The 24624-nt window shown below is 44.3% G+C and overlaps 1 protein-coding gene across 4 annotated transcripts in view; it reads right to left on the reverse strand.

Annotated features, from left to right (window-relative positions):
• Positions 1-24624, reverse strand: part of daam2 (dishevelled associated activator of morphogenesis 2) — a 129873-nt gene that overhangs the window by 82884 nt on the left and 22365 nt on the right. For 3 of the 4 annotated variants that reach the window (XM_069661321.1, XM_069661319.1, XM_069661322.1), the window contains exon 2: positions 2389-2675. In XM_069661321.1, coding sequence (XP_069517422.1) covers positions 2389-2556 — 168 coding nt within the window. In that variant the 5' untranslated portion in view covers positions 2557-2675. Of the gene's footprint in view, positions 1-2388; positions 2676-19507; positions 19771-24624 lie in introns of those variants that run through there. The other variant, XM_069661320.1, reaches the window with a different exon arrangement.

The raw sequence follows: 24624 nt of genomic DNA on the forward strand, positions 1-24624 counted from the left end.
GGCCACTGTCGATGATTTAAAGCTTTAAAGAAAAATTGTCAGGCCTAAGAGATGCCGTCATAAAACCAAAGGATTTAAATCTTTGGATTTCCGACTTTTTCTCCAAGGAGAACACAGGACATGTGATAGTAGAAGTTTTTTTTCCTGTTAGTTTCCTGTTGGTGGAGGTGGTCAGGACCTACAAATATCTAGGGCTGCAGCTGGACGACACATGGACACTCTTCAGAAGGAAGGGCAGAGCCGTCTGTACTTTCTGAGAAGGCTGGGGTCCTTCAACATCCTTAAACTACGACTATAAATGCTCATTCTATCCATCTAATCTTTTGAGTGCTACATTAATGCTGCAACACAATAAATACAATATAGTCTAGCCCTTAAAAAACATTACCCCAAAACATCTAAGCTGATGAACGACCAAACATCGGATGCAGCTGTACAACAAGCGTTTTAAGAATAATCTATCCACAACATGTGGGTGGGCTAAAATCCAAAGACAAAATGCCAAATCCTCTTTGTCTTCTGGGTTGACAGCTCGATGTCAGGAAAGGAGCAGATGCGTCTGCTTCTTCTTCAGCTGAGCCATGCCTGTCAGCTTCATTACAAGCAAAGATACTGACACATGTATTGATGATTTTGAGGCTACATAGGGCATCAGCAGTGCCAACAGCTCGATGGTGCTTCAGATCAAAACTTTAGTTATTACACAGCTCAAAGGGCTGCATGTCATTTTCATGCAGGGATACTGCTTGAGGCAACTGTGTCTTTTTCTAATCTGCCCAATAAATATAGCGGAGCTCCTGAGGTTTAATGGCTTGTGCATTACTAGAGCTTATCCAGGAGCCAGGGCCGTAAATGTGGGGTCACGTCAGGTCAATTAGCTGGAGAAATGGGGGAAAAAAATCACCTTGGGAAAACATCTGCCTTGATATCGGTCAATAATTTCCTATCACAAATGGAATTTCACTTAATCTTCTGAATGAATTTTAAAAGTTGGAGGAGTGATATATCCTGCAGGCTGGGAAGTTTAGCATTCCCCAAGACTAAGACGCGACAGTGCCAGAAGCAGTCCTGCAGCCATGCTGCTGAGCACACTGCTGGGAGAGGAAGGCGGAGACAGGGGAAGAGAGAAATGTGAGGTTGAGATAGAACGACAGAAGGCGCTGAGATGGAGACAGACAGGACAGAAACAGACGAAGAGACAGGAACTAAGCAAACATAGAAACAGAAACAGCAAAGCCCTGTTCTTCCAGCAGAGCCAGAACCAGCTTGCATGGCAGCTGAGAGCCAAAGCAGACTCCTCCGTCCTGACAGCTGTGCCCTGATCCCTCTCTACACCGTGGGCACATGCCAACACAGCCCGGCCAGTCTGGCACTACTACAGTCCAACAAACTCTGCCAACAAGTGTGATCTCTGCAAGGAGGACGGTGGGAACAGACGCACAGAGGTGGTCTGCGTGTAGTGGAAAAGATGAGCTTCTGAATTTGTGGATTGTGGGGTTTGGTGCGTGGTCTCATCCGACCATCAAGACGCCCTCCTCAAGAATCAATCCCTTCCAATTCCTGTCCCTAATCCCGTTTGGTCGGGATAATTAACAAGACGCAAATGAAGGGAAGGAAAAAAACTGGACTGCTTGGAAACAGAAAAAAAGAAAATTCCACGGTTTACAATCTATCCAAGTATTGTCTTAAGCCAACTGGATATATTTTACTTCATGTGCAGCATTTCTGGAGGGTGACTTAGCACAGTGTGCGTAACGTATCTTGAAAAACCGCTGCTAGTAATTCTAGTACAAAAAACATACAGCATGATTGAAGTCATACCATAGCAAGTGCTGGCAGTAAACTCACATAACTGAGTCAGTTAGCGTTTTGTATTTTCTGAATTCAGTTTTTATTATATTTCAGCATCAGAAAAAGTTTCTTATGTGCTGGATTAATACAATTTTTACAATTAGATATAAAAATATTAACAATTTAATGTAAGACAGTATTGCACCGTTTCATAAATGCTTCAAACGTTCAATCCTTTTGGTCATCTTTGTCAGAGTAATCGTTTGGAAATTGCTCTAAACGTAGCAGTTAGTATCAGATTTTTTGGCGTCATTTCGACCAGCTGAGGGTTTATAACTTGCCCAACTGTCTTAGCAATAACAAGATGTTCTAAAATAAGCCACTGGTAACTATTGCTTAGTCACAAACACATCAAATTTATAGGACACTCCATTACCACCAGTCCAAAATCCTTTCAACTCGGGACTGTTGCTAAACCATGAAGATCGCCTTCTTTAAACATATCTTTATATTATAAAGAGTCCAGCTTGAACCCGCTTTATTTCAGTCATAAGTATATAAATACAGATGGGTTAACTGATTGTTGAATTGACTCACCACAAGTTCGGAGAAACGTGCGTGCAGCTCCTCGGCAGGCGGCATGGGGGCGCTGAACTCCAGCAGCTGCAGGGGAACGCTGTCCTTGAGGTTGATCTCCGGGGGCTCGCTGCTGCCGAAGCAGCACAGGAAGCCGAGGCCCGGCCGCGTCCTCTTCCTGGGGGGCATGGTGGCTGCTGTGACACAGGTGGCAGTGATGGTGCTGGACCAGGAAGGTAGAGGAGGGGGGCCAGGGGCAGGGAGGGGGAGTGGAGAGGAGGACGAGGCTGCTATCTAGGGGGCATGATCTGGAAGAGAAGAAAAGGAGAAACGGTTAGTGACATAGACGGTGCAAGCTGGCCTGGTTGGTCTCCTCAGTGTCACGAAGAATTACTTTCAATGGCATTCAGTACATTAAGACGAGCATGTTTAATGTCACAATGCACGTACATGTGCAGTAAATAATTTATCTTATGGAGGCATCTCTGTGTTTCTTATGTTTATGTTTCCAGCAGCCCAAGATACAGGAGGACACATGAGCAGAAAAGGCCACGACAGCTAAAAGATTAAAGAAGGCTCCAAAACGATACTGAGTTTGTGTCCGAGACATTACAGTGACAGAAAAATGAACCCCATATTATGCACCAGAGGAGGCCACTCCAGTGTTCACCGTGGACTGTGTACAAGAAGTTGATGTAGCCTCCAGGTCGGAAAAGTCGAGCCAATGCAGAAGTTAAACCTGCGTTCTTTCTATCGGCCAGCAGGGGGCGACTGCTCCGGTTGCAAAAAGAAGTTTGATTGCACAGAAGCAATTGACAAAATGAGCCTATGTCTCACTTGATTTATTACCTCGGTAAATGTTAATCACTAGTTTCAACTCCTCTTCAATACAGTCTGATTGACAGTGATTGACAAGTTGCGAGCAGTGTCACCTGAAATATGTCCTGTTCAGCCTTTGGTTGGATTTGGTATGCTCTTGTTTTTCAAAACCAAAACATTAGCATCCTTATTAGCATCACAGTTAGCATGAAGTATAGATGCACCTTGCTAACCAAGCAAACATGAGCGTTAGCTGACGACTTAGCAAGTGCTAGCCCATCATTTGTCTTCACTTCCACCATCTTGTCCAATTAAAAAAACCAAGATAGCGACGGTCAAAATCCCCAAACTTCAGACATGGTCCAGAAATAAATGTGCAACTTCATGTTAGCTACATCCAACTCTTGTCTTCTTCTATACAGTATGCTAGCATACATGGCTAAAAGGACAGAGAAGCAGCAGGGCCTGCCATCATATCCTTGTTTTGACATCGGTTGCTCTTCTGCCTCGACAAAGTAAGCTCTTGTCCATGAGGTACAATGGTGCTGTGCAGTGTGTGTGTGTGTGTGTGTGTGTGTGTGTTTGCAGTCCGAGACCTGCCCCATCAGTGCCCTTACTCCTTCAATGGAGCGTACACTGTGTGTGTGTGTGTGTGTGTGTGTGTGTTTGGACAGTAGTGAATGACATTCACTACAACAGGAGAGGAGCACTGAAAAGGCCGAGACGCCCTGGAGGATTTCCTCAGTGCCACCAAAAGGATATGGGTGGTCTTGACTGTCTGAATGATACACTCTTTACACCATATTATGTCCCATCAGCCACATACTCGCTTACACAATGTGCGCTTACACTCACACAGCTCTTCTTTATGCAACAGTTTACTGCATCTGTGAATGAGTGGACCTCCAGCCTGTTATGCAAATACCGCTGACATGCAAATCCAGACTAAATATTTGACCGGGAAATCAATTTTGCAGACGTTTTTCTAACCGAACCCGAAGACCGACAAAAGCAGATTTAAAGAAAACGCTTTTATTGACATTTTGTACATAACCAAACATGCATTAAGTAATGTCTGAAGCTTTGCACCCGCCTGTTTAATATGGCAGTGAAAGTTTACGACTTGAGTTTCCACAAAAAGCCACAATCTACAACATCTCGACTGAGCACGACTCTCGGCCATCACTCTCTCAAACGTTTGCTCAGCCTCGAGTTCTCACTGCGCCGTCTAAAAATAGCCGGATGGTAAATTCTTTATGAATGCGCTGGGCCCTCGACAGGAGCTTAAAGGGGGGAAAAAACTGAAAAGAGAAAAAACACCACATTTCCATTCTGCCCTTTTCGTCTTTTGCTCGTTCGCTTTTTTTTCCGCCTCCTTGAATCTGCCATCTTCCTATAGGCAGAAGAAGCCGAGCTGTGCACAGCTACATGTGAGCTGAAAGCTCTTTCAAAGCTGCTATTTCTTAGGCTCGTTCAACATGGAGATGCCAGAGAAAGCATTTTTTATATTTCTATATTAAATTCTGTAAAAGCCCCTTTAATTAATCAAGGGGACTGTTTCATGGTTGTTGCATCAGTGTGCAGACTGTCGATGATAGCATGTGAGGCATCTTGTGTATGTATGCCTGTGAGTGGGGTATATTTGATACTGCACCAGTGCGCGTGTGTTATGATAGCCGAGGTGACAATCCCTGAACGCCCCCTGTGAGGGTGGGATTAACCTGCTATGGGACTCCACAGGAAAAATGACCTGTTGGCCCCTGTTGATCCCCTGCTGCTCCCATTCCCTGTGCATGGTGAACATGTGTCTCTGTTACAGTAAGAACACTCTGGGTACAATACTCTACAGCTGAAGAAGTGCATCTTTATTATATGTTGCACATGCAGGGCCTCAGAAAGTGTGTGTCAGTAGGAAAGAATCAATGCAATAAAACTACACGTTGACACTCGGGATGCAGCGATTAACCGGTTTCACTTTTAATCAGGCTTTAAAGTCATAATCTCAGAGATTGTCATTTAAATAAATGTCTGCTAAGTCTCTATCTATCGCCGAATGAGGTAACACAATGGTGACTGAGCCGATGGCCCACTGATGAAAGCCTTTGCATTTGCAGTATATAGTAGAGTTACAGACTGGGCGTCTGTGGCGACAATGGCGGATAAAATCTCAAGTAGTTAGTGACGTGTTTTCCATCACCCAGCAGTGTTTGGTCTGCCAGAGAGGGTAGGCGGAGCTAAGCGGCTGCTTTTCGGTCTCTGCAAGTGTTGCGACAACTTGTGAGTAAACAGTAATCTACTATGGCTGAACAAACAAAGAAAAGATGGATGACTACAGATACAACTTCAACAAGAAGTGAAAATCCAAAGGAAAAAAAAACATTCTCGACACTCAGATGAAGCCAAACAGTCTGAAAAGGAAAGCGACCGTCAGCCAGGAAAATCAAGAGTTACAACCGGAGCCAATTGTGGACGTGGTTAAATTGGGAAGCGTCCTCCCGCAAGTACCGTATATCGCCATTAGGTGGCGGCCATAAGAACGAAACTGAAATCTTTGAGATTGTCAGCTTAAAACGTCACACGTATCTATCCATAAAGGCTCCGCTACACCGGATGTTTCTGTTCTCACTCAGCAAAAAACGGGCAGGTACATTATTTTTTGTGCAACCTGCATGGAGCGAAAACAAAGTTACACCTGCGGTGCGCCAGCTTAGTGCGCCGTGCTTATCAAGAGACACAGAGGCTACACTACATTAGCTTTACTATGCAGAGGGCCGTAGCAGCAAAGCTTTGCATCCACCAAAGAAACGAGTGAAGTCAGCAGTGCGGGGGCATTACACCAGGAAGGACCACGAAGGATCCCTGTAAAGTCAGAGTGGGAACATCCCCTTCCTTTAACCAACACAGGCCCGGTGCTAATGTTTTAAGACAATTGTCACATGTGTATCATTAACCTTTATCAAACCACATGCGGCTAACCGAAGCATGCTAACCGAACTGACATAGATGTAGTGTGTGGACATAGATGAGACATCGTGTTGAGTCAGTGGGAAACAGGAAACAGAGCAGCACTTGAAACTGTGAGATGACAATAAAAAGAAAATCCGCACGGAGGTAAATCATCGAGATTCTTTCCATACGTTTACACGTAAAGAGACTCCGCCTCAAACTATTTACAGTGACAGCTTTTCATCGTTTTTATGTCCATAAGATGAAGTGGGAGCCAAAACTTTATGGTGGCGAGTTAGTTATTGTTGCTGCGGACAGCTGGCGGAGCCTAATGGAAAAGAGGCCGCTCTACAGGGGTTTTAAAGCCACTCAGCATAAAACACAACCTAAACCTCCTGTCCAGTGTGTGTGTGTGCGTGTGTGTGTGTGTGTGTGTGTGTGTGTGTGTGTGTGTGTGTGTGTGTGTGTGTTCCTATCTTCACTCTCCCACAGAGCCCCACGTGCGGCCAGTCCTCACTCAACACCACTTCTGCTGGCAGTCGTCCAGCTCATGCCCAGGGAAAGTAGGCCAAGGAATCCATATACACACACTTATAGTATATACACACAGAAATATACTGTATATACGGGGAAATATGAGGAAGCACGGTGCATGTGTAACCCTCATCATTCTCCGTATTGTGGAGTCACCACACTAACACATTCAAATTGACCATGTCCGCTGCCATATGTGCCCGGAGAGCCCCTCTTATCTCACAGCTTTTCTTTTCATCCCTCTCTCCCTCCCTCTCCGACTCGCTGTCATCTCCCATTATTCCTGTCTTTCAGGGTGAATGGAGTGACATTTCCCTCCATCACCCCCCTCTGACAGTAACATCTGTCATTATTCTTTGCCACGCATCTCCTCCTACCAGCTTCATTCCCCATTTTATACTCGTCTGCGCCTCCTTATTCTGAGTGCTCCTGCTCATCCTGCTTGAGAGACTGTTTTATGTGTAAAGCATGAGAACCGGACGCAGGGGCAAACACCCAACCTCTACCTAAAGTGGAAAAATACTCACCAATCCTAATTTATCTTTTAGTATAAGCTGAAAAACAGAAGCTAAAATATTGCTACATTGTGCCTCAATGGGGATTTACTGTCTAGATCAACTTTGTGTAGCTGTATACGGTAGGGGTGGGAATCGCAGGGTAACAATAATATCACCATGTTAACAGATGGGACATGAGTCAAACTATAAAATCAAAATACACGTCATATAATTTTTTCTCAAACATGGTTTCTGTCATTATAGTTAGTTATTATCATGCTGATTTATGTCCAAGTGTTCATTTTTCTGACAAGTTTATTTGTAATTAGTTATTTGATGCTGTCAAAATGATGATTGACAGCTCTGTTGACAAATACGGCTCCTGCAGCCGATCAGTTTTGGATTAGCAGAGAAGAGGACGATCGGCGAGAGGAAACGTAACTAAAACAATCACTACTGAAGTTTCCGTACCTGTGAACGTTAACCTCAGACCAACACAGAGAAGCTGTTCTGCTGTTAAACACGCTGACGTGCGGGATCCTTGCTGTTTTTTTTCAGTAAGTTAAGTGTGTGTTTGGGTTAGCGGAAGTGGCTACGGCGGCGCCACCCGCCGATCTCTACTGATTACGTCACCATCGTAAGATAGCAGCGCCTATCACAGGAGCTATTTTGGCATCACTTTTGTACAATGGGAGCAGATGGAGACGCGTCCTCCATCTATATATACAGTCATTGATTGCAAGACAATCATATAATGATACATCGCGATATCTGATTAACTGAAGAATACAAAATGCCCCTAAAAAGATGAAGTGCAGAATTCATGTATTATTCACTGCAATTGGGTGTCAGTTTCACAGATTCTGACACAAACTGAGATAAGCGATGATGCGGTGACTCAGAGAGGTCTGTTTACAGCGCTGAATTTGTTTTAAATTAAAGCTACTGTGAGGAGTTTTTCACTGGTTATGAAACAGACTGAAACTAATGCTGATATCTCTATATGAGCTACTAAAGCAAACCAGACCATCAGCGACAAGATTATTTCTATATAGTTATTTTTAATGCCTGAAACTGCTGGCGGGGGGGGGGGGGGGGGGGGTTAGGTGTCAGAGGAAGTGATTGACGCTGCCTTTGCTTACATTTTCCAGGGCAAACATTTAAAGTAAGTGACACAAATGTTAAAAACACCACTTCAGCATGTACAGGACAAAATCAGCAAAGAGATAAGAGGTACGGCTTTGTCCACAGGGGGCGCCAAAATCAACACAAACTCAAAGTTCCTCACAGGAGCTTTCAAATATCGATGTTTGGTGCCAGCGATCTGATCACTGAATCACACCAGTCGGGACGTCGATATATTGCGATATCAAAATGTTGTTCCCGCCTAGTATACAGTCATGTGACCAGCCTCATGAAGTCTGAAGTGCATTATGCATGTACAGAGAACAAAACCAAAACCTGTGCACATCAACCCGAACAGGGTTAAAGAAGCAGCGTGTAGCATGGATGGATGCAGAAGCATGGATCAACTGTTGGTCAGGCAGTAGCTGCAGCACGTAGCGTCCCCGTAAAATAACAAAGTGAAGAAGTTAATGTTCACGTGTTAGCCAAAACCACAATCTTTTCTTAAGAACAACCAAATAGTTTCAGCACCTAAACCAGAACAAAAAACAGATGACGTTTTGTTAAGCAGCAAATCTACTTGTTGAGGTTTAGAAAAAAGATTCTGTTCAAACATGACTTATGTCCGACACAATGAGTCAAGTTTGTTGCATTGCAAGGACTCAAAGTCGGGTCACCTGAGCCAAATCGGGTGCATGTTTGGTCACCAGCCTTAATAAATGCTTTCACGTTGCAGGTACGAAATATGGTTCCAATAGAAATACAGTTATATTCTTGCTGATTGAGGCGTGTCCATGCACACATTTGCTTATATATTTGTGTCTATATCACAGACTGCCATGAGACCAGGTTGCATGCACAAACCTCCTCATCTTACCTATCTTAAGTTTCTATAAACGTTAAACTCTTTCTTAAACGAGCATTTCTGCTCATTTCTCTGTGTTCCACTTGAGCTGCTGTCTCCATTTTCATACTGGCTCTTTCCTCCCCGTCATTCCCTCTCCCTGTAGTCTTTTTTCGTGTCAGTGAGTTGTCACACATCCAAAGCTCGTTGTGACATGGAAAACTGCACACACATACACCCTCTGACACATACAGACTTCCTCACTATTCCCTGCTCATCACAGGGAAGCAGATGCATGTGCAGTTGTGATATAAGTCACAGGAAAAGGAAGCTGAAAGAGTGAAAGCCTTGGTAGTGCTAATTAGAGCCGTCTGTGTCAAAACGGGAGATGCAGGAAGAGGTGCACAGAGAGTTGTCTCTGCTAACTGCTTGTCATGACAGACAAGTATTTCTGCACACACACACACACACATGCCATTCGAAAGCATGGAAACACACCCATTTTTATCCCCTGCTTGAAGGCTCCTGCAACACACTGCTTCGTCTGTGCAGCGCCATGCAGTCACATGTACACATGCTTCAAAATTCAGACACACCCACTCAAGATGCACATGTAAGCACATACACACATGCAGCATTAGCATACTCACACACCCAGAGCCCTGAAGCAGAGAGAGGAGCCTGCTGGCTGCTCTGTGTGTTTGAAGAGTCTGGAGAGCAGCCGAGCAGAGAGAGGGAGAGAGAGACGGAGAGATGAAGGAGGTGAGGGAGGGAGGCAGGGATAAAAGGGAGATACTGCTGCCACTTCTCATTCAGCCCACTACCTCATCGCCTCATCCACAGCGCCGGGAAGTAGGTCAGTGGAGGAGGAGGAGGAAGAGGAGGAGGAGGGGGTGGCAGAGAGGAGAGAAGAGCTGCTGCTGCTGCTGCTGCTGCTGCATTCTAGTGTGTGTGTGTGTGTGTGTGTGTGTGTGTGTGTGTGTGTGTGTGTGTGTGAGCAGGCGAGACACAGAAGAGGTGTATGTCTATTCAGAGATCAGGCTCTCAAACATCTGTGCCCGTGTAATTTCAATTCTCTCCCCGACATCTGTCGCACAACACAACACTTTTAATACGAAATACATAAAAGGATACAAATCAACCACCTGGCACACTTTGACCAAATCAAAAAAGCTGCATCATTCATCAACGTCAAGTATTATTCTGCACACATCCCTCCTTTCTTCCCAAACTACCGTCAGTGTGCTCCTGCATTAAAATGCATCTTGCTCACCTTCTCCTCTTTCATCTCCTCCTTCAGTGCCCTGCCTTCTCCTCCCTCCTGCAACTTACTTTCATTTTAAGGCATCTTTTTTGTAATAAAGGGATGAATCATTTCTAAAATAGCCTCCTTCTTTTAAGATGCCGGCCAGTAACAGAGAGGCAAAGAAAAGAAGGCAAGTAGCAACATTAAAACTAGTAGAAACAAATGACAAGTAGAAGAGGCAAATGTGGAGAAGAAAGAGCGCCATTATAAAGAGGCGATGAATAAAAGATCAGAGGCAAGCCTGTAGCAAACACATTGTATCTGGGTCCCATAAATGAGGACCATTCCTCCAGGGTAGTGAGTTGAGGAAGAGGGTACAGTCGGGCTTACGTAAGCACCCGGCAGCAGAGATTGGGGGAGCAGTGCCACGCTGGCACAGGCAGGAACAGGATGCCAAATGCAGATTAAGGCATTAGCATTGTTTTGGCAAACTGTTGGCATGCAGCTAGTGAGAGGAGCACACGTGACTGAGCCAACAGAAGTGCAGTGAAGTCAGAAAGCACCACATATAATTCATGTGGTTCATTTGACTGTGAAAAGAATAAGGATTACTTATGCATGTACGGGACAAGATCAGCAAATAGATAACAGGAACGTTTAATTCATAGGGACCGCCAAGATCAAGTCTACATGAAAGTTATTAAGAGCAGCTTTAAAGTAATAATCTCATTTAAATAAATGTCTGTTAAGTCTCTATCTATCGCCGATTGTGGTAACACAATGCTGATTGAGTCTATGGCCCACTGATGAAAGCCTTTGCATTTGCAGTATTACAGACTGGCTGTCTGTGGCGACTTTCACAGAAAAAAATCTCAAGCGGCGCCCAGTTAGTGACGCGTTTTCCATCAGCCAGCAGTGGTTGGTCTGCCAGAGATGGTAGGCGGAGCTAAGCGGCTGCTTTTCCGCTCTCTGCAAGTGTTGCGAGTAAACAGTAATCTACTATGGCTGAACAAACAAAGAAAAGATGGATGACTACAGATACAACTTCAACAAGAAGTAAAAATCCAAAGAAGAAGAAGAAACAAACTCGACGCTCAGATGAAGCAAACAGTCTGAAAAGGAAAGTGACCGTCAGCCAGGAAAATCAAGAGTTACAACCGGAGCCAACCGTGGACGTCACACATGCAGCACTGTCTGGATATCTGGGAAGTGTGCTCCTGCAATTACCGTTTATCGCCATAGGTGTCGCCAAAGAGAAGGAAACTGAGATCTTGGAGATTATCACTGTAAGCATCAGTCTAACAGCATAAACATGAGACTGAACTGTAGGAGTTTGGTGAGGCGCTGAACTGAAAAAAAGAACCAACAGTCGAAGCCTCGTGTTGAAGAGTCAAATCAGATTAGATCGACAAAATTCTTAATTTGGTTGCCCTGTCATAATCGAATGTTGTTTGCCTTGTACAAGTGTGCAACGACTCCACCCAGAACAATTCCAACTGTTATATAAAAGGCAATGATTAAAAAAAAATCACAATTTATTAAATACTACTTTGAACATCCCATAACTTCTAAAAGATACGTTCTCGATTCACACTTGTTCCTCAAATTGTAAGTAAAGTCTGCAGCCACAAAGGATGATAAAGACAACAACATGAAGGGACACAAATAAGAACACACACAACAAGGTGCTGTGTGCCCCCATATTTGTGTGTAGTCCTGGTTGTGTACTGGTATGCAACTTTCCATGCGTCTTTAAAAGTGGAGGTGAATCACATCACACTCATTAATTTGACATGAAGTCGCTACTCAACACGGCCATTGGACGCATTGTTGCCATGCCACCCTTTGGATGCTGTTGCCCCAGACATGCCCTCTCCAACATGCCCTGCCCCCCCTTCTACTGTCTGCCTTTCTGTGCAATGACTAATGGACCTACGCTTCAATTCTTTTCACCCCCCTCCACCGCCAATGGCCCCAAGCCAAATCACCTGGGACACTGAAAACTCACTCTCCCATGGACCCCATCGGATCTGTGGCCCACCCACAGTCACTGCTCCAAGCCTCAGAGAAGCAATCACATCATTTATCTTAGTCTGATAGGGTCAGAGGTCACACTGCCGTGCTAATCAGTTAAATAAGTGCAACATACAAGCAAGAGCTTCTAGTTTGTTCTGTCGCGCACCAATTAAGGAGATTTTATTCATGCATCACTTCCTCAATTACATGAGCTTTAGCAACATGGGTGGCCAGTTCACACGATTCATGTGTAGAAATGGTGATATGTGATTGATCAAATGCACTGTATATTATAAACATACAGCACTAAGCTCCCAGCAGCATTGTGACTTGCATTCCTGAGAAGTGACATCACCCATCTATCTTTTCCCGTGCAAGTCTCCACGGTTAGCAGCCAGTTACAGCCTCAGCAGACAAATGACCATAGCACAGCTCACGTTGGAGGAACTGCCCACTGTTTCACGGTACATTTATGTGTGATGCATTTCTGCCCTGGTTCTAAAAGCACATAGAAGGCCAGCGCTTTCATTAGAGTCTGTACACCGAGTGGCTCTCTCGTGTGGACCTGGACAATGGGCCGGAGGATTTGGTTTGGACAATTCTGCATGGGGCCCAACAGGGTAGAATAAAACAGGCAGGGATAGTTATTTCAGCCTCTGCAACTTTAAAGTTCCTCCACTAGCTTGGAATCTATGTGCATCTGATCTGCAAGGGGACAGCTATTTTTAGCTATGACAGCATAGTCTCTCTGCAAAACATGCTCGCTGTCTGCGATTGGCACAGCACACAGATCAAATGAGCAGACAGAAAATGAATTATGTTAGGCATCATTTCTAAAAAAAAAAGTACATGTTTGCCTATGATTAGAATTTTGGTGATATCGTCTTTTCATACGTGAGAGTTGAGAAAATTCATCTAGTATGCTAATTAGAGGCTCATGGTGGTGTATCAGTAACAAAAGGCAAAACAGCATGAATCTCTTTTGCTGACTGAGTAGACTGTGTATGTGGCCGGGGGGGGGGGGGGGGTCATAATCTATTGGCACCATACTGTCTCTTTGGCAAGGTCAAATGCCTTACATCTGTAACTTCTTTTCGCCAGGGTCCTCTTATTCTGATATTATGAACAAGACTAGGTCAAAACCTAGTATGAGTCTGACCGTCAGGTCAATGTGCGCTTTTGTGGGCAATGTGTTACAAGGACTGTCTTCATGAGGCCGATGACAATGTGTTTGAAAGCAGGTGCGCGCTGTGGATGTAGGTGAGGAGCAGCGGAGGAGCAGCGGAGGAGCAGCGGAGGAGCAGCCCCGCCTACTTCCAGAACAAAGTACCCAGAGCCACGAAGACAGAGAGTCCAGCAGTGGAGGTCCAATATGCTCCATGAGCCGCCATTGCAATGTCGCAACTCTCTCTCTCTCTACGGCTGTGAAAGTACCGTCACTTACTCATCAGTCAGTCACTCACAGACTCATGTGTAGGGTTTTGGCTGACCCTGATTCTGCTGATGTTACCTGCTTGTTCGCTCGTGTTTTCCGTTTGTAATGTCTTGCTCAACTCACAGTTTCACACACTTCCCCCTCTCTGTTCCGTTTCTTTATTTAATACTGGAATAAATTTGTTATGCTGCTGATGATTCAGCTGCCTCATACAGGTCAGATCCTGCAAAACCAAACCACTCCAAGTCAGCTAAGGAGCCTTTCTTTGGAACGAACTCCCCACTTTTCATTAGCTCTAGTTCAATGCTAAATTATGCTTTGCATCTGTAGAAAACCCAGGAAACAATTTCCAATCAAGTTTTGCCTGAATCAAAAATTCTAAATTATTGATCAAATTGATTAATTCATTTATTATTCATTTGTTGCCCTGCTCTAGTAAGTTATGTGCAATCAATAAAGATAAACAGCCCCTGAAACTAAATTCATATTTACCATGCTAAATCTCCTTTCACAGACGCCCGCCAAGCGTATTAATACAGCTACTGATAAGGGCTGTCCGTGCTCACATGCCTACGTGCATCTTGCAGGAAAAGAGCCCAGAATCAAGAGATCTGAAACACACCAAACCCCTCCCAGTCTGACCCACAGCTCCCTTTACCCCACAGTCTTTTTAACCATTTCTCCAAACCTCCCTTATTCCTTTGCTTACGTTCTCCCTCAATTGCTTCCTGTCTGCCCTGCAATCAGATAGCAGAAACTGCGAGGATGAGACAGCTGAGAACCTATTCAGCTGTTGGATTGGGAGCTGTGCCTTCAGACGGTGACGCCAGGACTTAAGTCTCAGGGAAAGACTGTCTGAGTCAGTGGCAAAACATGCACTGGGAGAACTCCTAGTGAAATGATACTTCTGAAACAACATGACAATGGTCTCCAAGAAGATAGAGTTTCAAAAACACCCCACGTGTCTCGCAGTGAGCTTCAACAATAGCGGCGTGGTTTAGCCAGTTCCATGGGGCTACCATACAGCGCAGAGCCAGCACTGTGGATAACATGATAAAAAATGAATAAGTCAACGTATTTCCATTTGAATCGACCACAACCACAATTATTGTTAATTACTTTAATCGCTTGTGGTTAATACTGGTGCTTAAATATTTCCAGACTGTCTCAGAGGCAACTGCAATCACGTTTGGACAGGGACGCATTTTTCATTTTCTATTGTTTACAAACAGCTCTTGTCAGATGGCCAACGCAAGGACGGAGTAATTACATGTAGTCGCCCCAGGTTTGCACTGTGGTCGGTTATGATCTTGTATATGAAGCAAACAAAACGATCCTTTGGGAAAAATGGCAACACTTCAATGAATTTGTATACAATCAATTGATATTCCATTACCTGCGACTGCTTCTACAAATTGGTTATTCTATAGAAGCGATTTAAACTGTCCAAGATGTTCATCGTGTCTTTTTAAATAACGAGTGCAGTGAAAAGTCACATCGCTACCACCTATACGTGGCAGTCTTTCAATATCATAAAATATTTTACTGTCAACTCTTTCACAGCCAACAATTGAGAATTCTCACAGGTCTTATTGGCTTCTAGCCTCATTTAAAACAAACGCATAAGCACTGTTGGTTTTAACGGGACCGTGAGGCACAGTAACCCACCTAAGAAAGGAAATGCCTCCACTTACCCACTGGAAAAACAGGAGGAGGGAGATGTTTCCAATCCCCCGGGGATGTCATTTATAGCCATTTCATTTAGCTTGATTCATTAAACCCACTCCAAAAAAAAGACATTTCCTGATGTGAGGAACATTCATAATGGTGTGGACCACATTAACTACCAGGGGGTTGTTACAACTGTGCTTTTAGATTGAATTTTCTACTTTGATCAAAACTAATATAGCAGCTCCGTGCAGCAGTGGAACAGACCCGAGCTCCAAACCAAGCACAGTTGCAGTTTGGAACAAATTATTCTAAACATGTTAAAGCCCTTCATAAAAGCCATGAACCAGAGACACGAGTCGCATGAATAAAAGTTGAAATAAGAACCTGTGCAGAAGCACAAGATTTTGGTGAAGTGAACAACCAATCAGCCTGCAGTCTGCAGACACAAGCTTATAAAGCCAAATAGGATAAAAAGACATTCTTGTAAGACACTTGATTTCAGTCAAAATTCAGCAGCTGGCACATCCATGTGGTGCCCAAACTGGACACCTGAAGCAGGGCCCAGCTTATTCCTTAATTCTCATGTAGGCCCCACATGGGTTAGCCCAAATAGTTTCACATAGGGCCATTGATGAGCTTCCTATAGGGCCCACATAGGTAGAACCCAGCCCACTTCAAACCCACCCAGCCCCCTCCTTCACTGTCTAAATGCTAAAGGTATGACACATTTTTACAACATGTATATTCTTATGGGTTAACTGTTTGGGCCCCAACACCAAGCATCACAGAAGTTTGGGTTGGTGCCCAACTGAAGCCCACCTTGCCCAGGTATGGCCTATGTAGGCCCCACTTGAATGTGTAGGCTGGGCGTGTTCCACCTCAAGTGACATCTTTCAAGGCTGTATTCAGAAGGTACTCCACATGTTGCACTAGGAAAGTCCAATAGTTGGTGGATGAGACTCTTAACAGTACAGATGTTATTGTTGGCTGAGGCAGGAGGTCATATCAAGGGGGGAGGCTAACATCAGAAGGAGGCTCAGATCAACTGTTGACCCAGTTCTCTACCGGCCGACGGGCACATCTCTGCTCATCGACTAGGCCGGATCACAGGGATAACTATGCTATTAATACTGTGAATGAGAAGGAAGTGAGCCACGCCACATTCCACTGGCCCCAACATTCCCACATATTAACAGGGCTCAGAATGAAATCCAACACTTGGCATCACTTTCCCTCAAAGCCCAAAGCGCTACCCCGCAGTGTCAAATTATTTCATAAGGGAGGAACGCCAGAGTCACGAGCTCCCAGTCTAAGTAAAGATGTGTTATTATATATTTAGAGAAAAAAATGGCAACCTCAGAGTACAACCTTAGACCTAGTTACCATGACTCTCAAGAGGAAAGATATTCTGGACTTCCAAAAGATTCTCCTCAAACACCCCAGAGTCCTGTCTTCATAAAGGAATGACCTGTTTCTTTATTTTCATTTTGTGACCTGTGACCTTATCCCATATTTTTCTGCAACAATATCACGTACTATACTTATTGTTTTGGGTTTTTTTACATTTAAAAGAAGCAAGAACAATGACTCATCTTGTTCACCAATTAGTTTCCATAAACGCTAACAACATGGCTTGCCAAGAAGTTTGCAATAGATTGTCAGCTTGCAATGGTTTGGCTTCTCAACCTGTGCACCAGGGTTTGAACATGTCTATCAAAGTGAGTGAGTGGGGTTGAGCACTCTATATTGTGCATTGTTAATCTATTAATCTTGCCTGGGTAAGAGGTCAACAGCTGCAGCAAAGAGGACAGAGGGCTTCGGGGTAATGACTGGAATGCTCTTCTGGTACAGTTATAGCAATGAAGACAGGGACAGCCCTCTGAAGTGACCAGCATTTTTTTAAATAGCCTGCAGTAATGCTGCAATGAATTGAAGCACTGTAACAAGAAGATATGCTTACACATCATAAGCCCCAGAAAGTATGTCACTGGCACAAATACAATAGTGCCATTTGACACACACGCAGTGTGGGGACTTCCAGGGAGTGAAAGAGAGGAGCAGAAACCTTACTGCTAAAATCATCATGAGTTTTGCCCCTCAGACACTGTAACCACTCTTTTGCAAATACAACATGATGATAATCCCATCCAAAAGATAGTTGAATTTAAGCAGCTTTACAGACCTCATCGTCTTCTCTGTCAGTCCCCGTCCTAATGAGGAGGCCGTCAAGCTGCCAGTCAACAGCAGGGCTGGGGTGATAAAAGCAGACCGTCGCTCACTAACTCGCCCTCGCACTCCCTCTAATCCTGAGAAAGCCGTTCATGCATCCGTAATGGTCGATAAAATATGAAAAGCCCAGAGAGCGCTGACGGAAGCACGGGGTGTGTATGTACGCTACGTGTGAGTCCTCAACTTTCATTAAAGTCCTCCCAATACACTGAATCTTTTAGTGATGTCACTCTGCTTGCCCCCTGGCACACGTGAGTGTAGGAGTGAGGATTTCCAGCAGGCTGAGGGTGAGCCTTTAATGTGGTGGAAATGGATACTATCTTGTTCACAAGGCAAAAAGACATCAAAGAAAGCACACATGGCGCTACGGCTGTCTCAGTTAGTTTTGCCTCCTTTTCACCAACCTTTTAATGCAAGCCAATGAAGGAATTACTTAACGGAAAAATGTTTGTATTGTGCCTTCATATTGCTATAATCTCCTGGATCATCTATTTGAAAGCCCAGCCTACAGTAAAATGTTTGCAAACGCTGATGTTTGGAATATTTTCCATCCATAAGCCATACGACTTAAGCAACCCAAAAGTAGACATCCCAAACCAATTTCACAGGTAGAAATTTGGAGGGCTTGTGCATGAACCTTAATTACTGTACTTTCAACACAGCTAAAGGATTTACAGCTAAGATGACAGCCTGTTAACTGGGATAGGTAATGCTTCCAAGTGGGGAAGAGGGCTTCTTTAAAAATGAGGAACCCTAGGAGATGAGGACCGTGTTTATGCTGGTCTGAGCTGCCATGGATAGGTGGCTTCCCTTGAGGGAAACATGGATGGATAGTCTATAAAGAAGCAGTACCAAAAAGCAAGCTGCATTTAGAGGTAAGTCGTAGTCTGCTCCCTTGGGTCCATATTGGCTTGTTGCCAGGAGATGTACAGCATATATGGAATGTCTGGCTTGCCCAGCCGCTACTTACACCAGAGGGCTGACTCTGTGATTGATGAAGATGTTTAACAGTCCACATCCAGGAACTGAAATAGGCTTGTGTCTTCTATGTATGACACTGTCCCATCCTCCCTCAATTCCTGGAATGCCAAACATTTCCTTGGACTTTCTGGGAAGTCCTAGACATCACATCATTTCTGTTTGAACCACACAGGGATATAAACTTATTTTAACTCAACCCCTCCTGCATTCAATAATTCCAAACCACCATCCATCCTTGAAATCATGCAACATTTTCCAAAGAAAATGGAACCCCAAACAATCTCAACAAAATCTGAATCCAAGACGACTTCAATGTGCCAAAAAGCCTTGGTCATATAATGCACCAGCACACATGGGGGTGAAGCAAGATGTGCTGTCAACACCGCTGGAGAAAGAGTGCAAACAGAAAGATCGCACACATTTCACAACCCAGCTTTTGCTGCCGTTTATGACCTATAAAGCCACTGTAATACTGCCTTTTCCTCCAATCACAACAACACAAAACATGTGGAGACTTTATCATCTTTGTGGGATTTGTAGCCCTTGTTGTCCACCAGCTTCTTTCTTGCTTAGCTTTAGTCTTACTGAGTGATGTTTATTTTATTGGCTGCAGAAGTCTGTGTTTTCCCTGTGTGATTGAGCAGTGGGACGCAGCAAACGGACAAACACTTAAACATCTGTAGCCTGTCGTGTCTGAAACCTCCTACCGGGTGAACAGCCCTGTGGTGTAGCTATTACTCACAATGACCGGGACGGGTTACAGGTATCGTTGTCACGATCAAGTATCTCTTACTTACCCACTTCAGGCGGGCTGCCCTCAGAGATGAATTGTCCCTGTGTCGCTTCACTTGAAATAGAAAATAAATGGCCTCTCAAAAAAGCAGGGTTAAAGAAAGTTTTAGAGAATTCCTGCAGCCTCTGGCTTAAAGTCCCTCGTTTTGCCGCTTGGAGTTTGTGTTTCGTGGACAAATTCCATGCCTTTGCTGAGTCTGACGTTTAACAGCCGAAGCTGCTGCGTTTTGTCTGCTCTCTGTGAGCTTCCGAGCAGAGCTCTGGATTTCAGCTGACTGCGCTGGGAGCTGAGCTGTTGACATTGTCCCCGCTCTCTCTCTCTCTCCCCCTCCCTCTCCTGCTCTCGCTCCCCCTCTCGCAGTCTGCCTTTGAATCATGCGCCCTCCCTTCTCCACCCCTTCTGGATTCTTGCTCCAGTGTATGACAGCATCGACGCGGATGTCATCAGGAGGATGATGGATTTTCTGTGATTATAAGCGCTTTTATGTACAGTGTACATGTTTCTGCTGTGTCAAGGGAGAGGGCAGGATGAAAGGAAATGACCCTTAGCAGCCTACACTTCCAACCCCTGCGCACAATATCCCAACTCCACCCATTGCATTCTCTCCCTGGGCAGGGAGAAAAAGGTTTTGAACGTGGGGGATATCACATAAACGCCCAAAAGGAAACCCCTTTTCCTGTTGCCTCTTTCACAACCAACACATGCATAAAAGCGCACACACCCACATAAGCACAAGCAGACTCAAAGACCTGCCAAGATGGAATTACCCCTGTGACACAAGGCTTTCCCCGAGATCAAATCAGTTTTTGATGAGAAGAAGGCGAGACAGGATGTTTCATTGTTATATGCTCTTTTAGCCTTGTCATGTTCACACCATTAGCTCCGCCAAATGTAATGCGTGGTGAGAGAGTGAGGTCGTCTCGAGGGCCACACCACAGACAGTTTGTGAAGTGGAGTTCAAGTATGTAACGTTTATAGTATGAAGGGTCATTGAGTGCAAGTATCAACCTTAACAACTGAAGACTCCCCAAGTATCCCCAAGACTTTCACTGGCGATGACACAGGCACCCTCTCTGAGCCCGCAGAGCCCCAATCACCAATTAAAGAGCAACATTTCAAGAACCATGTAACAAACCAGGCACTTGAGGAAATTAGGTCATTATGAATTCAATGATATCAGCTATTCTCCTCGGACAGTCAATGTGTCTGGAAAATTATCTACACATCAATCACCAAGACCTTAAGACTTCATTGACAGCCTCTTGACCTAAACAGATGGATCAATACAAATCTCCTGACATTCCCAAATCCCACAAATGTTTTACCTCTACTGCCCGACACTTTGATGACAAGGGTCCAGTGTGAATTGATTTCATAATGAGTGATCTTCTGTTCCTCTAGACTTCTCGTCTCCAGCACAACTCCAGCCAGCTGACAGCTTGTCTAGTTATGATTTCCAATCAATGCTGGACTATTGATTCCAGTATTGCAGATTTAGGGAAGAGATTGTAACCTTAAGGATAATATTAAAACACATTGATCGTCAGTTATTGTAGAGGCAATCTCAGAACCCGTCGGCTATCGTCTTACAACGCTTTAGCCTCTGGGGCAAGCACCAATATTTGGGGTTCCGGTGTAACAAGGGGATCCGGATAAGTGATAAAAGATATCCTGGTGACTTGATTTTTGGTAAACAATAGAAGCAAAGAAAGTATGTTTGTTTTTATAGATACACCACTGCCCATTAACAAACAAATCTCTGATGCATAGCCCATAAGGTAAGACCCAAATGCATACAATAACCACCATGCATTCTTTGTGAAACTGGTACTTACTGTGGACTCTTACTCATACAAACTGGGGCCACTGATGTGTCAAAGACTGGAGAAAAGAGGACTTATAATACCATTTGTCATCGTTCTCTAGGGACACAAGACAGATGACACCAAGTTGCTGGCAGTAATGCCTGGGTGCATTCCTGAGCGAGCCCTGGGGACACATCCATTAGCCAAGCTCTCAGAAAGGGCCAGCTTATCTCCATGACGTCCACTTCCTCTACTGCCTCCTTCCCTCTTTCTGTCTCTTTCTGCGCAGTATCACAGTGATGTTTGCATATTTTTGCACTCTCTCTGGAGTAATATCCCCATCCCCAAAGCAAGGGAAGAAACCCTGAGGAATAGGCTCATGCTCCAGTCTAGCTGAGTGCAATTGAGATTCCCAGTATCATCCATCACAGCACAGTAAATTACATCAGCTAATTGACGCAAAATGGAATGGGCTGGACAGATTTGGTGCACACCATCATGTCCTTGTACAACCGTCAACCCAGGTTGTCAACTACTTTTGTTATGGCCTGAACTGATTCAGACGCACAAGGACGTCTCTTTTTAGCATCCGTTTTAAGATGTTGATCCATCCAACGCCCACATCCGCCACCCCAAGCAGACTATAGTAGTCTTTTTACGAAGTCTCCTCACTTCACTGATGCTGGATGGAAGGAGTTGCTAGAAGCTTCTGATATAGCATAAATGGGTAGAAAATTGGCCACGACAGGTTATATACAAACATCAGTGCATACATTTAAATAGATACAAAGCGATGAGAAAAGCTTGAATAAATATCAAGCTCCCTTAAAAAAGAAGCAGGGTGGATTCCAACAAACCCATTGGTCCATCTGTTACACTTTTCTTTTTTTAAAGTTTGTTTGTTTTCACTCGGCTCGGACAGCAAACAATTTGCAGAGAGAATGAACAAAAGGAGTTCTCTCATCTCCAACTCCACATTGTTACTCTACGTGCCAGGTAGAAGACCGCAGATTGTGGCCTCTACACACTTGGCTTTTGTAAACTAGCACAGCCCCCTGGGTAACCCAAATGAGTTTGGCGTTTACCCACACTGTATCACACTGGATGGAAATGCCAACCCTTCTGTAGCGTATGTCGAGCAAGACTGGCATTTCAGATGGGGTGCTTGCCTCCTCGCAGAACTGTGTGCGTTTCAAATGACATGAAGCTCCAGACAACCTGCCAGTCACTCGTCAGTCAGCTTGGCGAAGCTTGCGGAGCTGCCGTCTATACACCATCCACTACCCAATGAGGAGGTGGATGAAACGGTCAACCGAGCATTCCAGGCAGGGAGTAACAAAAATCACTGGTACAGTGCAGGAACACTCACCATCTGACTAACACGTGCTACATTTTGTCAGGGAATGTAGTAAAAAACAACTTGGCACCTTCTGGCAAGTTGGAGAAAAGGTGAATGGAATATTGGATAAGAAGAAGTGGGTCACCTAAGGTGGTCTCCTCCAGGCTCATAAACCACTCTCTCCCTCGGACCTCTCATATGCAGGAGCAGTCAAACCTGATAACAGGCGAAGAAACAGCTGGAAAAGAGGCTGTACAGAAGAGGTAAAAACGGCAGATATTGGCATCTGAAGCCGTCTTTCCTGTGTTGTCAATGAAGAGATGTGGCGAGAGTCCTCCTTCAAACTGCCAGAGCAAACATGGCAAACAGTCATGTTTCATGACATGTTGTTCCTTAATGTATTATTTAGGGTTTCTCCTGACCAGGCAGCTCGCATTGAAGTTTGTTTTGTCGAAGCAAGGAATTCCTTGTGACAGCACTTTGCACACAAGCATTTCTTTCACGCCCGCACAGAGATAAATTGCCAGTGAGAAAAATACCGCCGCCGCACAAAGCCTGAACTTTTGACAGCATAAACACGAGGGCACATTTTTATACATGGTGTAATTGTATGTTAGCTATAAATCACGATAGCTGGGAATGCTATATTATCCATCTTTGAAAAACCTCCACAAACGTAGCCTAATGACAGTAGAGCCATAAACCATAAATCTAAGTGAGCTCAGCATGTTCTTATGGTGGCTCCCGTCTGTATTCACACCCCTCCTGTGTACATTCTTACCTTCTACAACTAGGATGTACTTTTTTTTTCTTTTCCATCAAAAACGCCCAATCCACCTGCTTTTACCAATCTAAACTGAGGACTTCCAGTCATTTCTGTTGGAAGCTGAGTGTTTTTTGGTGTTTTGAAAAAGCACTGGGCATCTGAATGGCTCTTTTGTCCAAGATGCAGACTGGGCAGGGTCAGAGGTCACCCTGCCGCATGCTCCCACAGTACCTCTGCTGTCTGCCTGGATATCTGCCAGCTTAATGCTGTCATGTTTGGACAAAGGTCCATCTTTCCGCTGACTGACTCATGACAGCTTCATCATGTTAACCAGTGATGTAATGCCTTGATCTTTGGGGATGAAGGCCTCATTATTAGACTTTGAATAAAGTCAGAATAATTTCATCTCATAAAAAACAAAGTCCAGGAAGTCTTGCTTGATATTAATTGGGGCAGACAAACATGAAAAGAACTAAGGCCCTCCTTCTTCCGGTGAAATAATGTTATATATTTATCTTGAGCATAAAGGTAAATAAACAGATCAATCAGAGTCTGACAGCCACATATTCAGGCTGAATTTAAAACCAGTCATGTTTGACATACCAAGGCCATTACATGCCCCATGGAGGGGTACATTTGAACTCTGTTATAAGACAAGAAGACAACAACAATGAAGGATTTACAATTATTACAAGTATATCAAATACTGAGCAATACCCAAAAACTATTTATGTTAAACTATAATAATATTTCAGTTTCTCAAACTCAAATATTCAAAAAGAGAAAATATACATATTTGTTCACATCTCAAAATGTATTATACTGATTCATTTTTGATCAATGGGTTCAATTAATTTGAAAAGAGGACATAAATCCAGTATAGATTATCAATGTCACAATCAATGACTGTATATATTGATAGACGAAGCGTCTCCATCTGCTCTCATTGTACAAAATTGATGCCAAAACTGCCCCCGCGACGGGCGCTGCCATCTTGCAATGGTGACGTCATTTGGAGCCGCCGTAACCACTTCCGCTAACCAAAGCACACACTTAAATTACTGTAAAAACCAGCAAAGATTCGGCATGTCGGCGTATTTAACAGCAGAATAGCTTCTTGTGTTGGTCAGGAGCAGACGTTCACAGATATGGAAACTTCAGTGACTGTAGTGTTAGTGTAAGTCACGTCTCCTCTCACCGTTTCTCCTCCG

The sequence above is a fragment of the Semicossyphus pulcher genome, unplaced genomic scaffold, assembly GCF_022749685.1.
Source record: "Semicossyphus pulcher isolate SPU_LCO1_2020_fin unplaced genomic scaffold, fSemPul1.0.p SCAF_14, whole genome shotgun sequence".
NCBI lineage: Eukaryota > Metazoa > Chordata > Actinopteri > Labriformes > Labridae > Semicossyphus > Semicossyphus pulcher.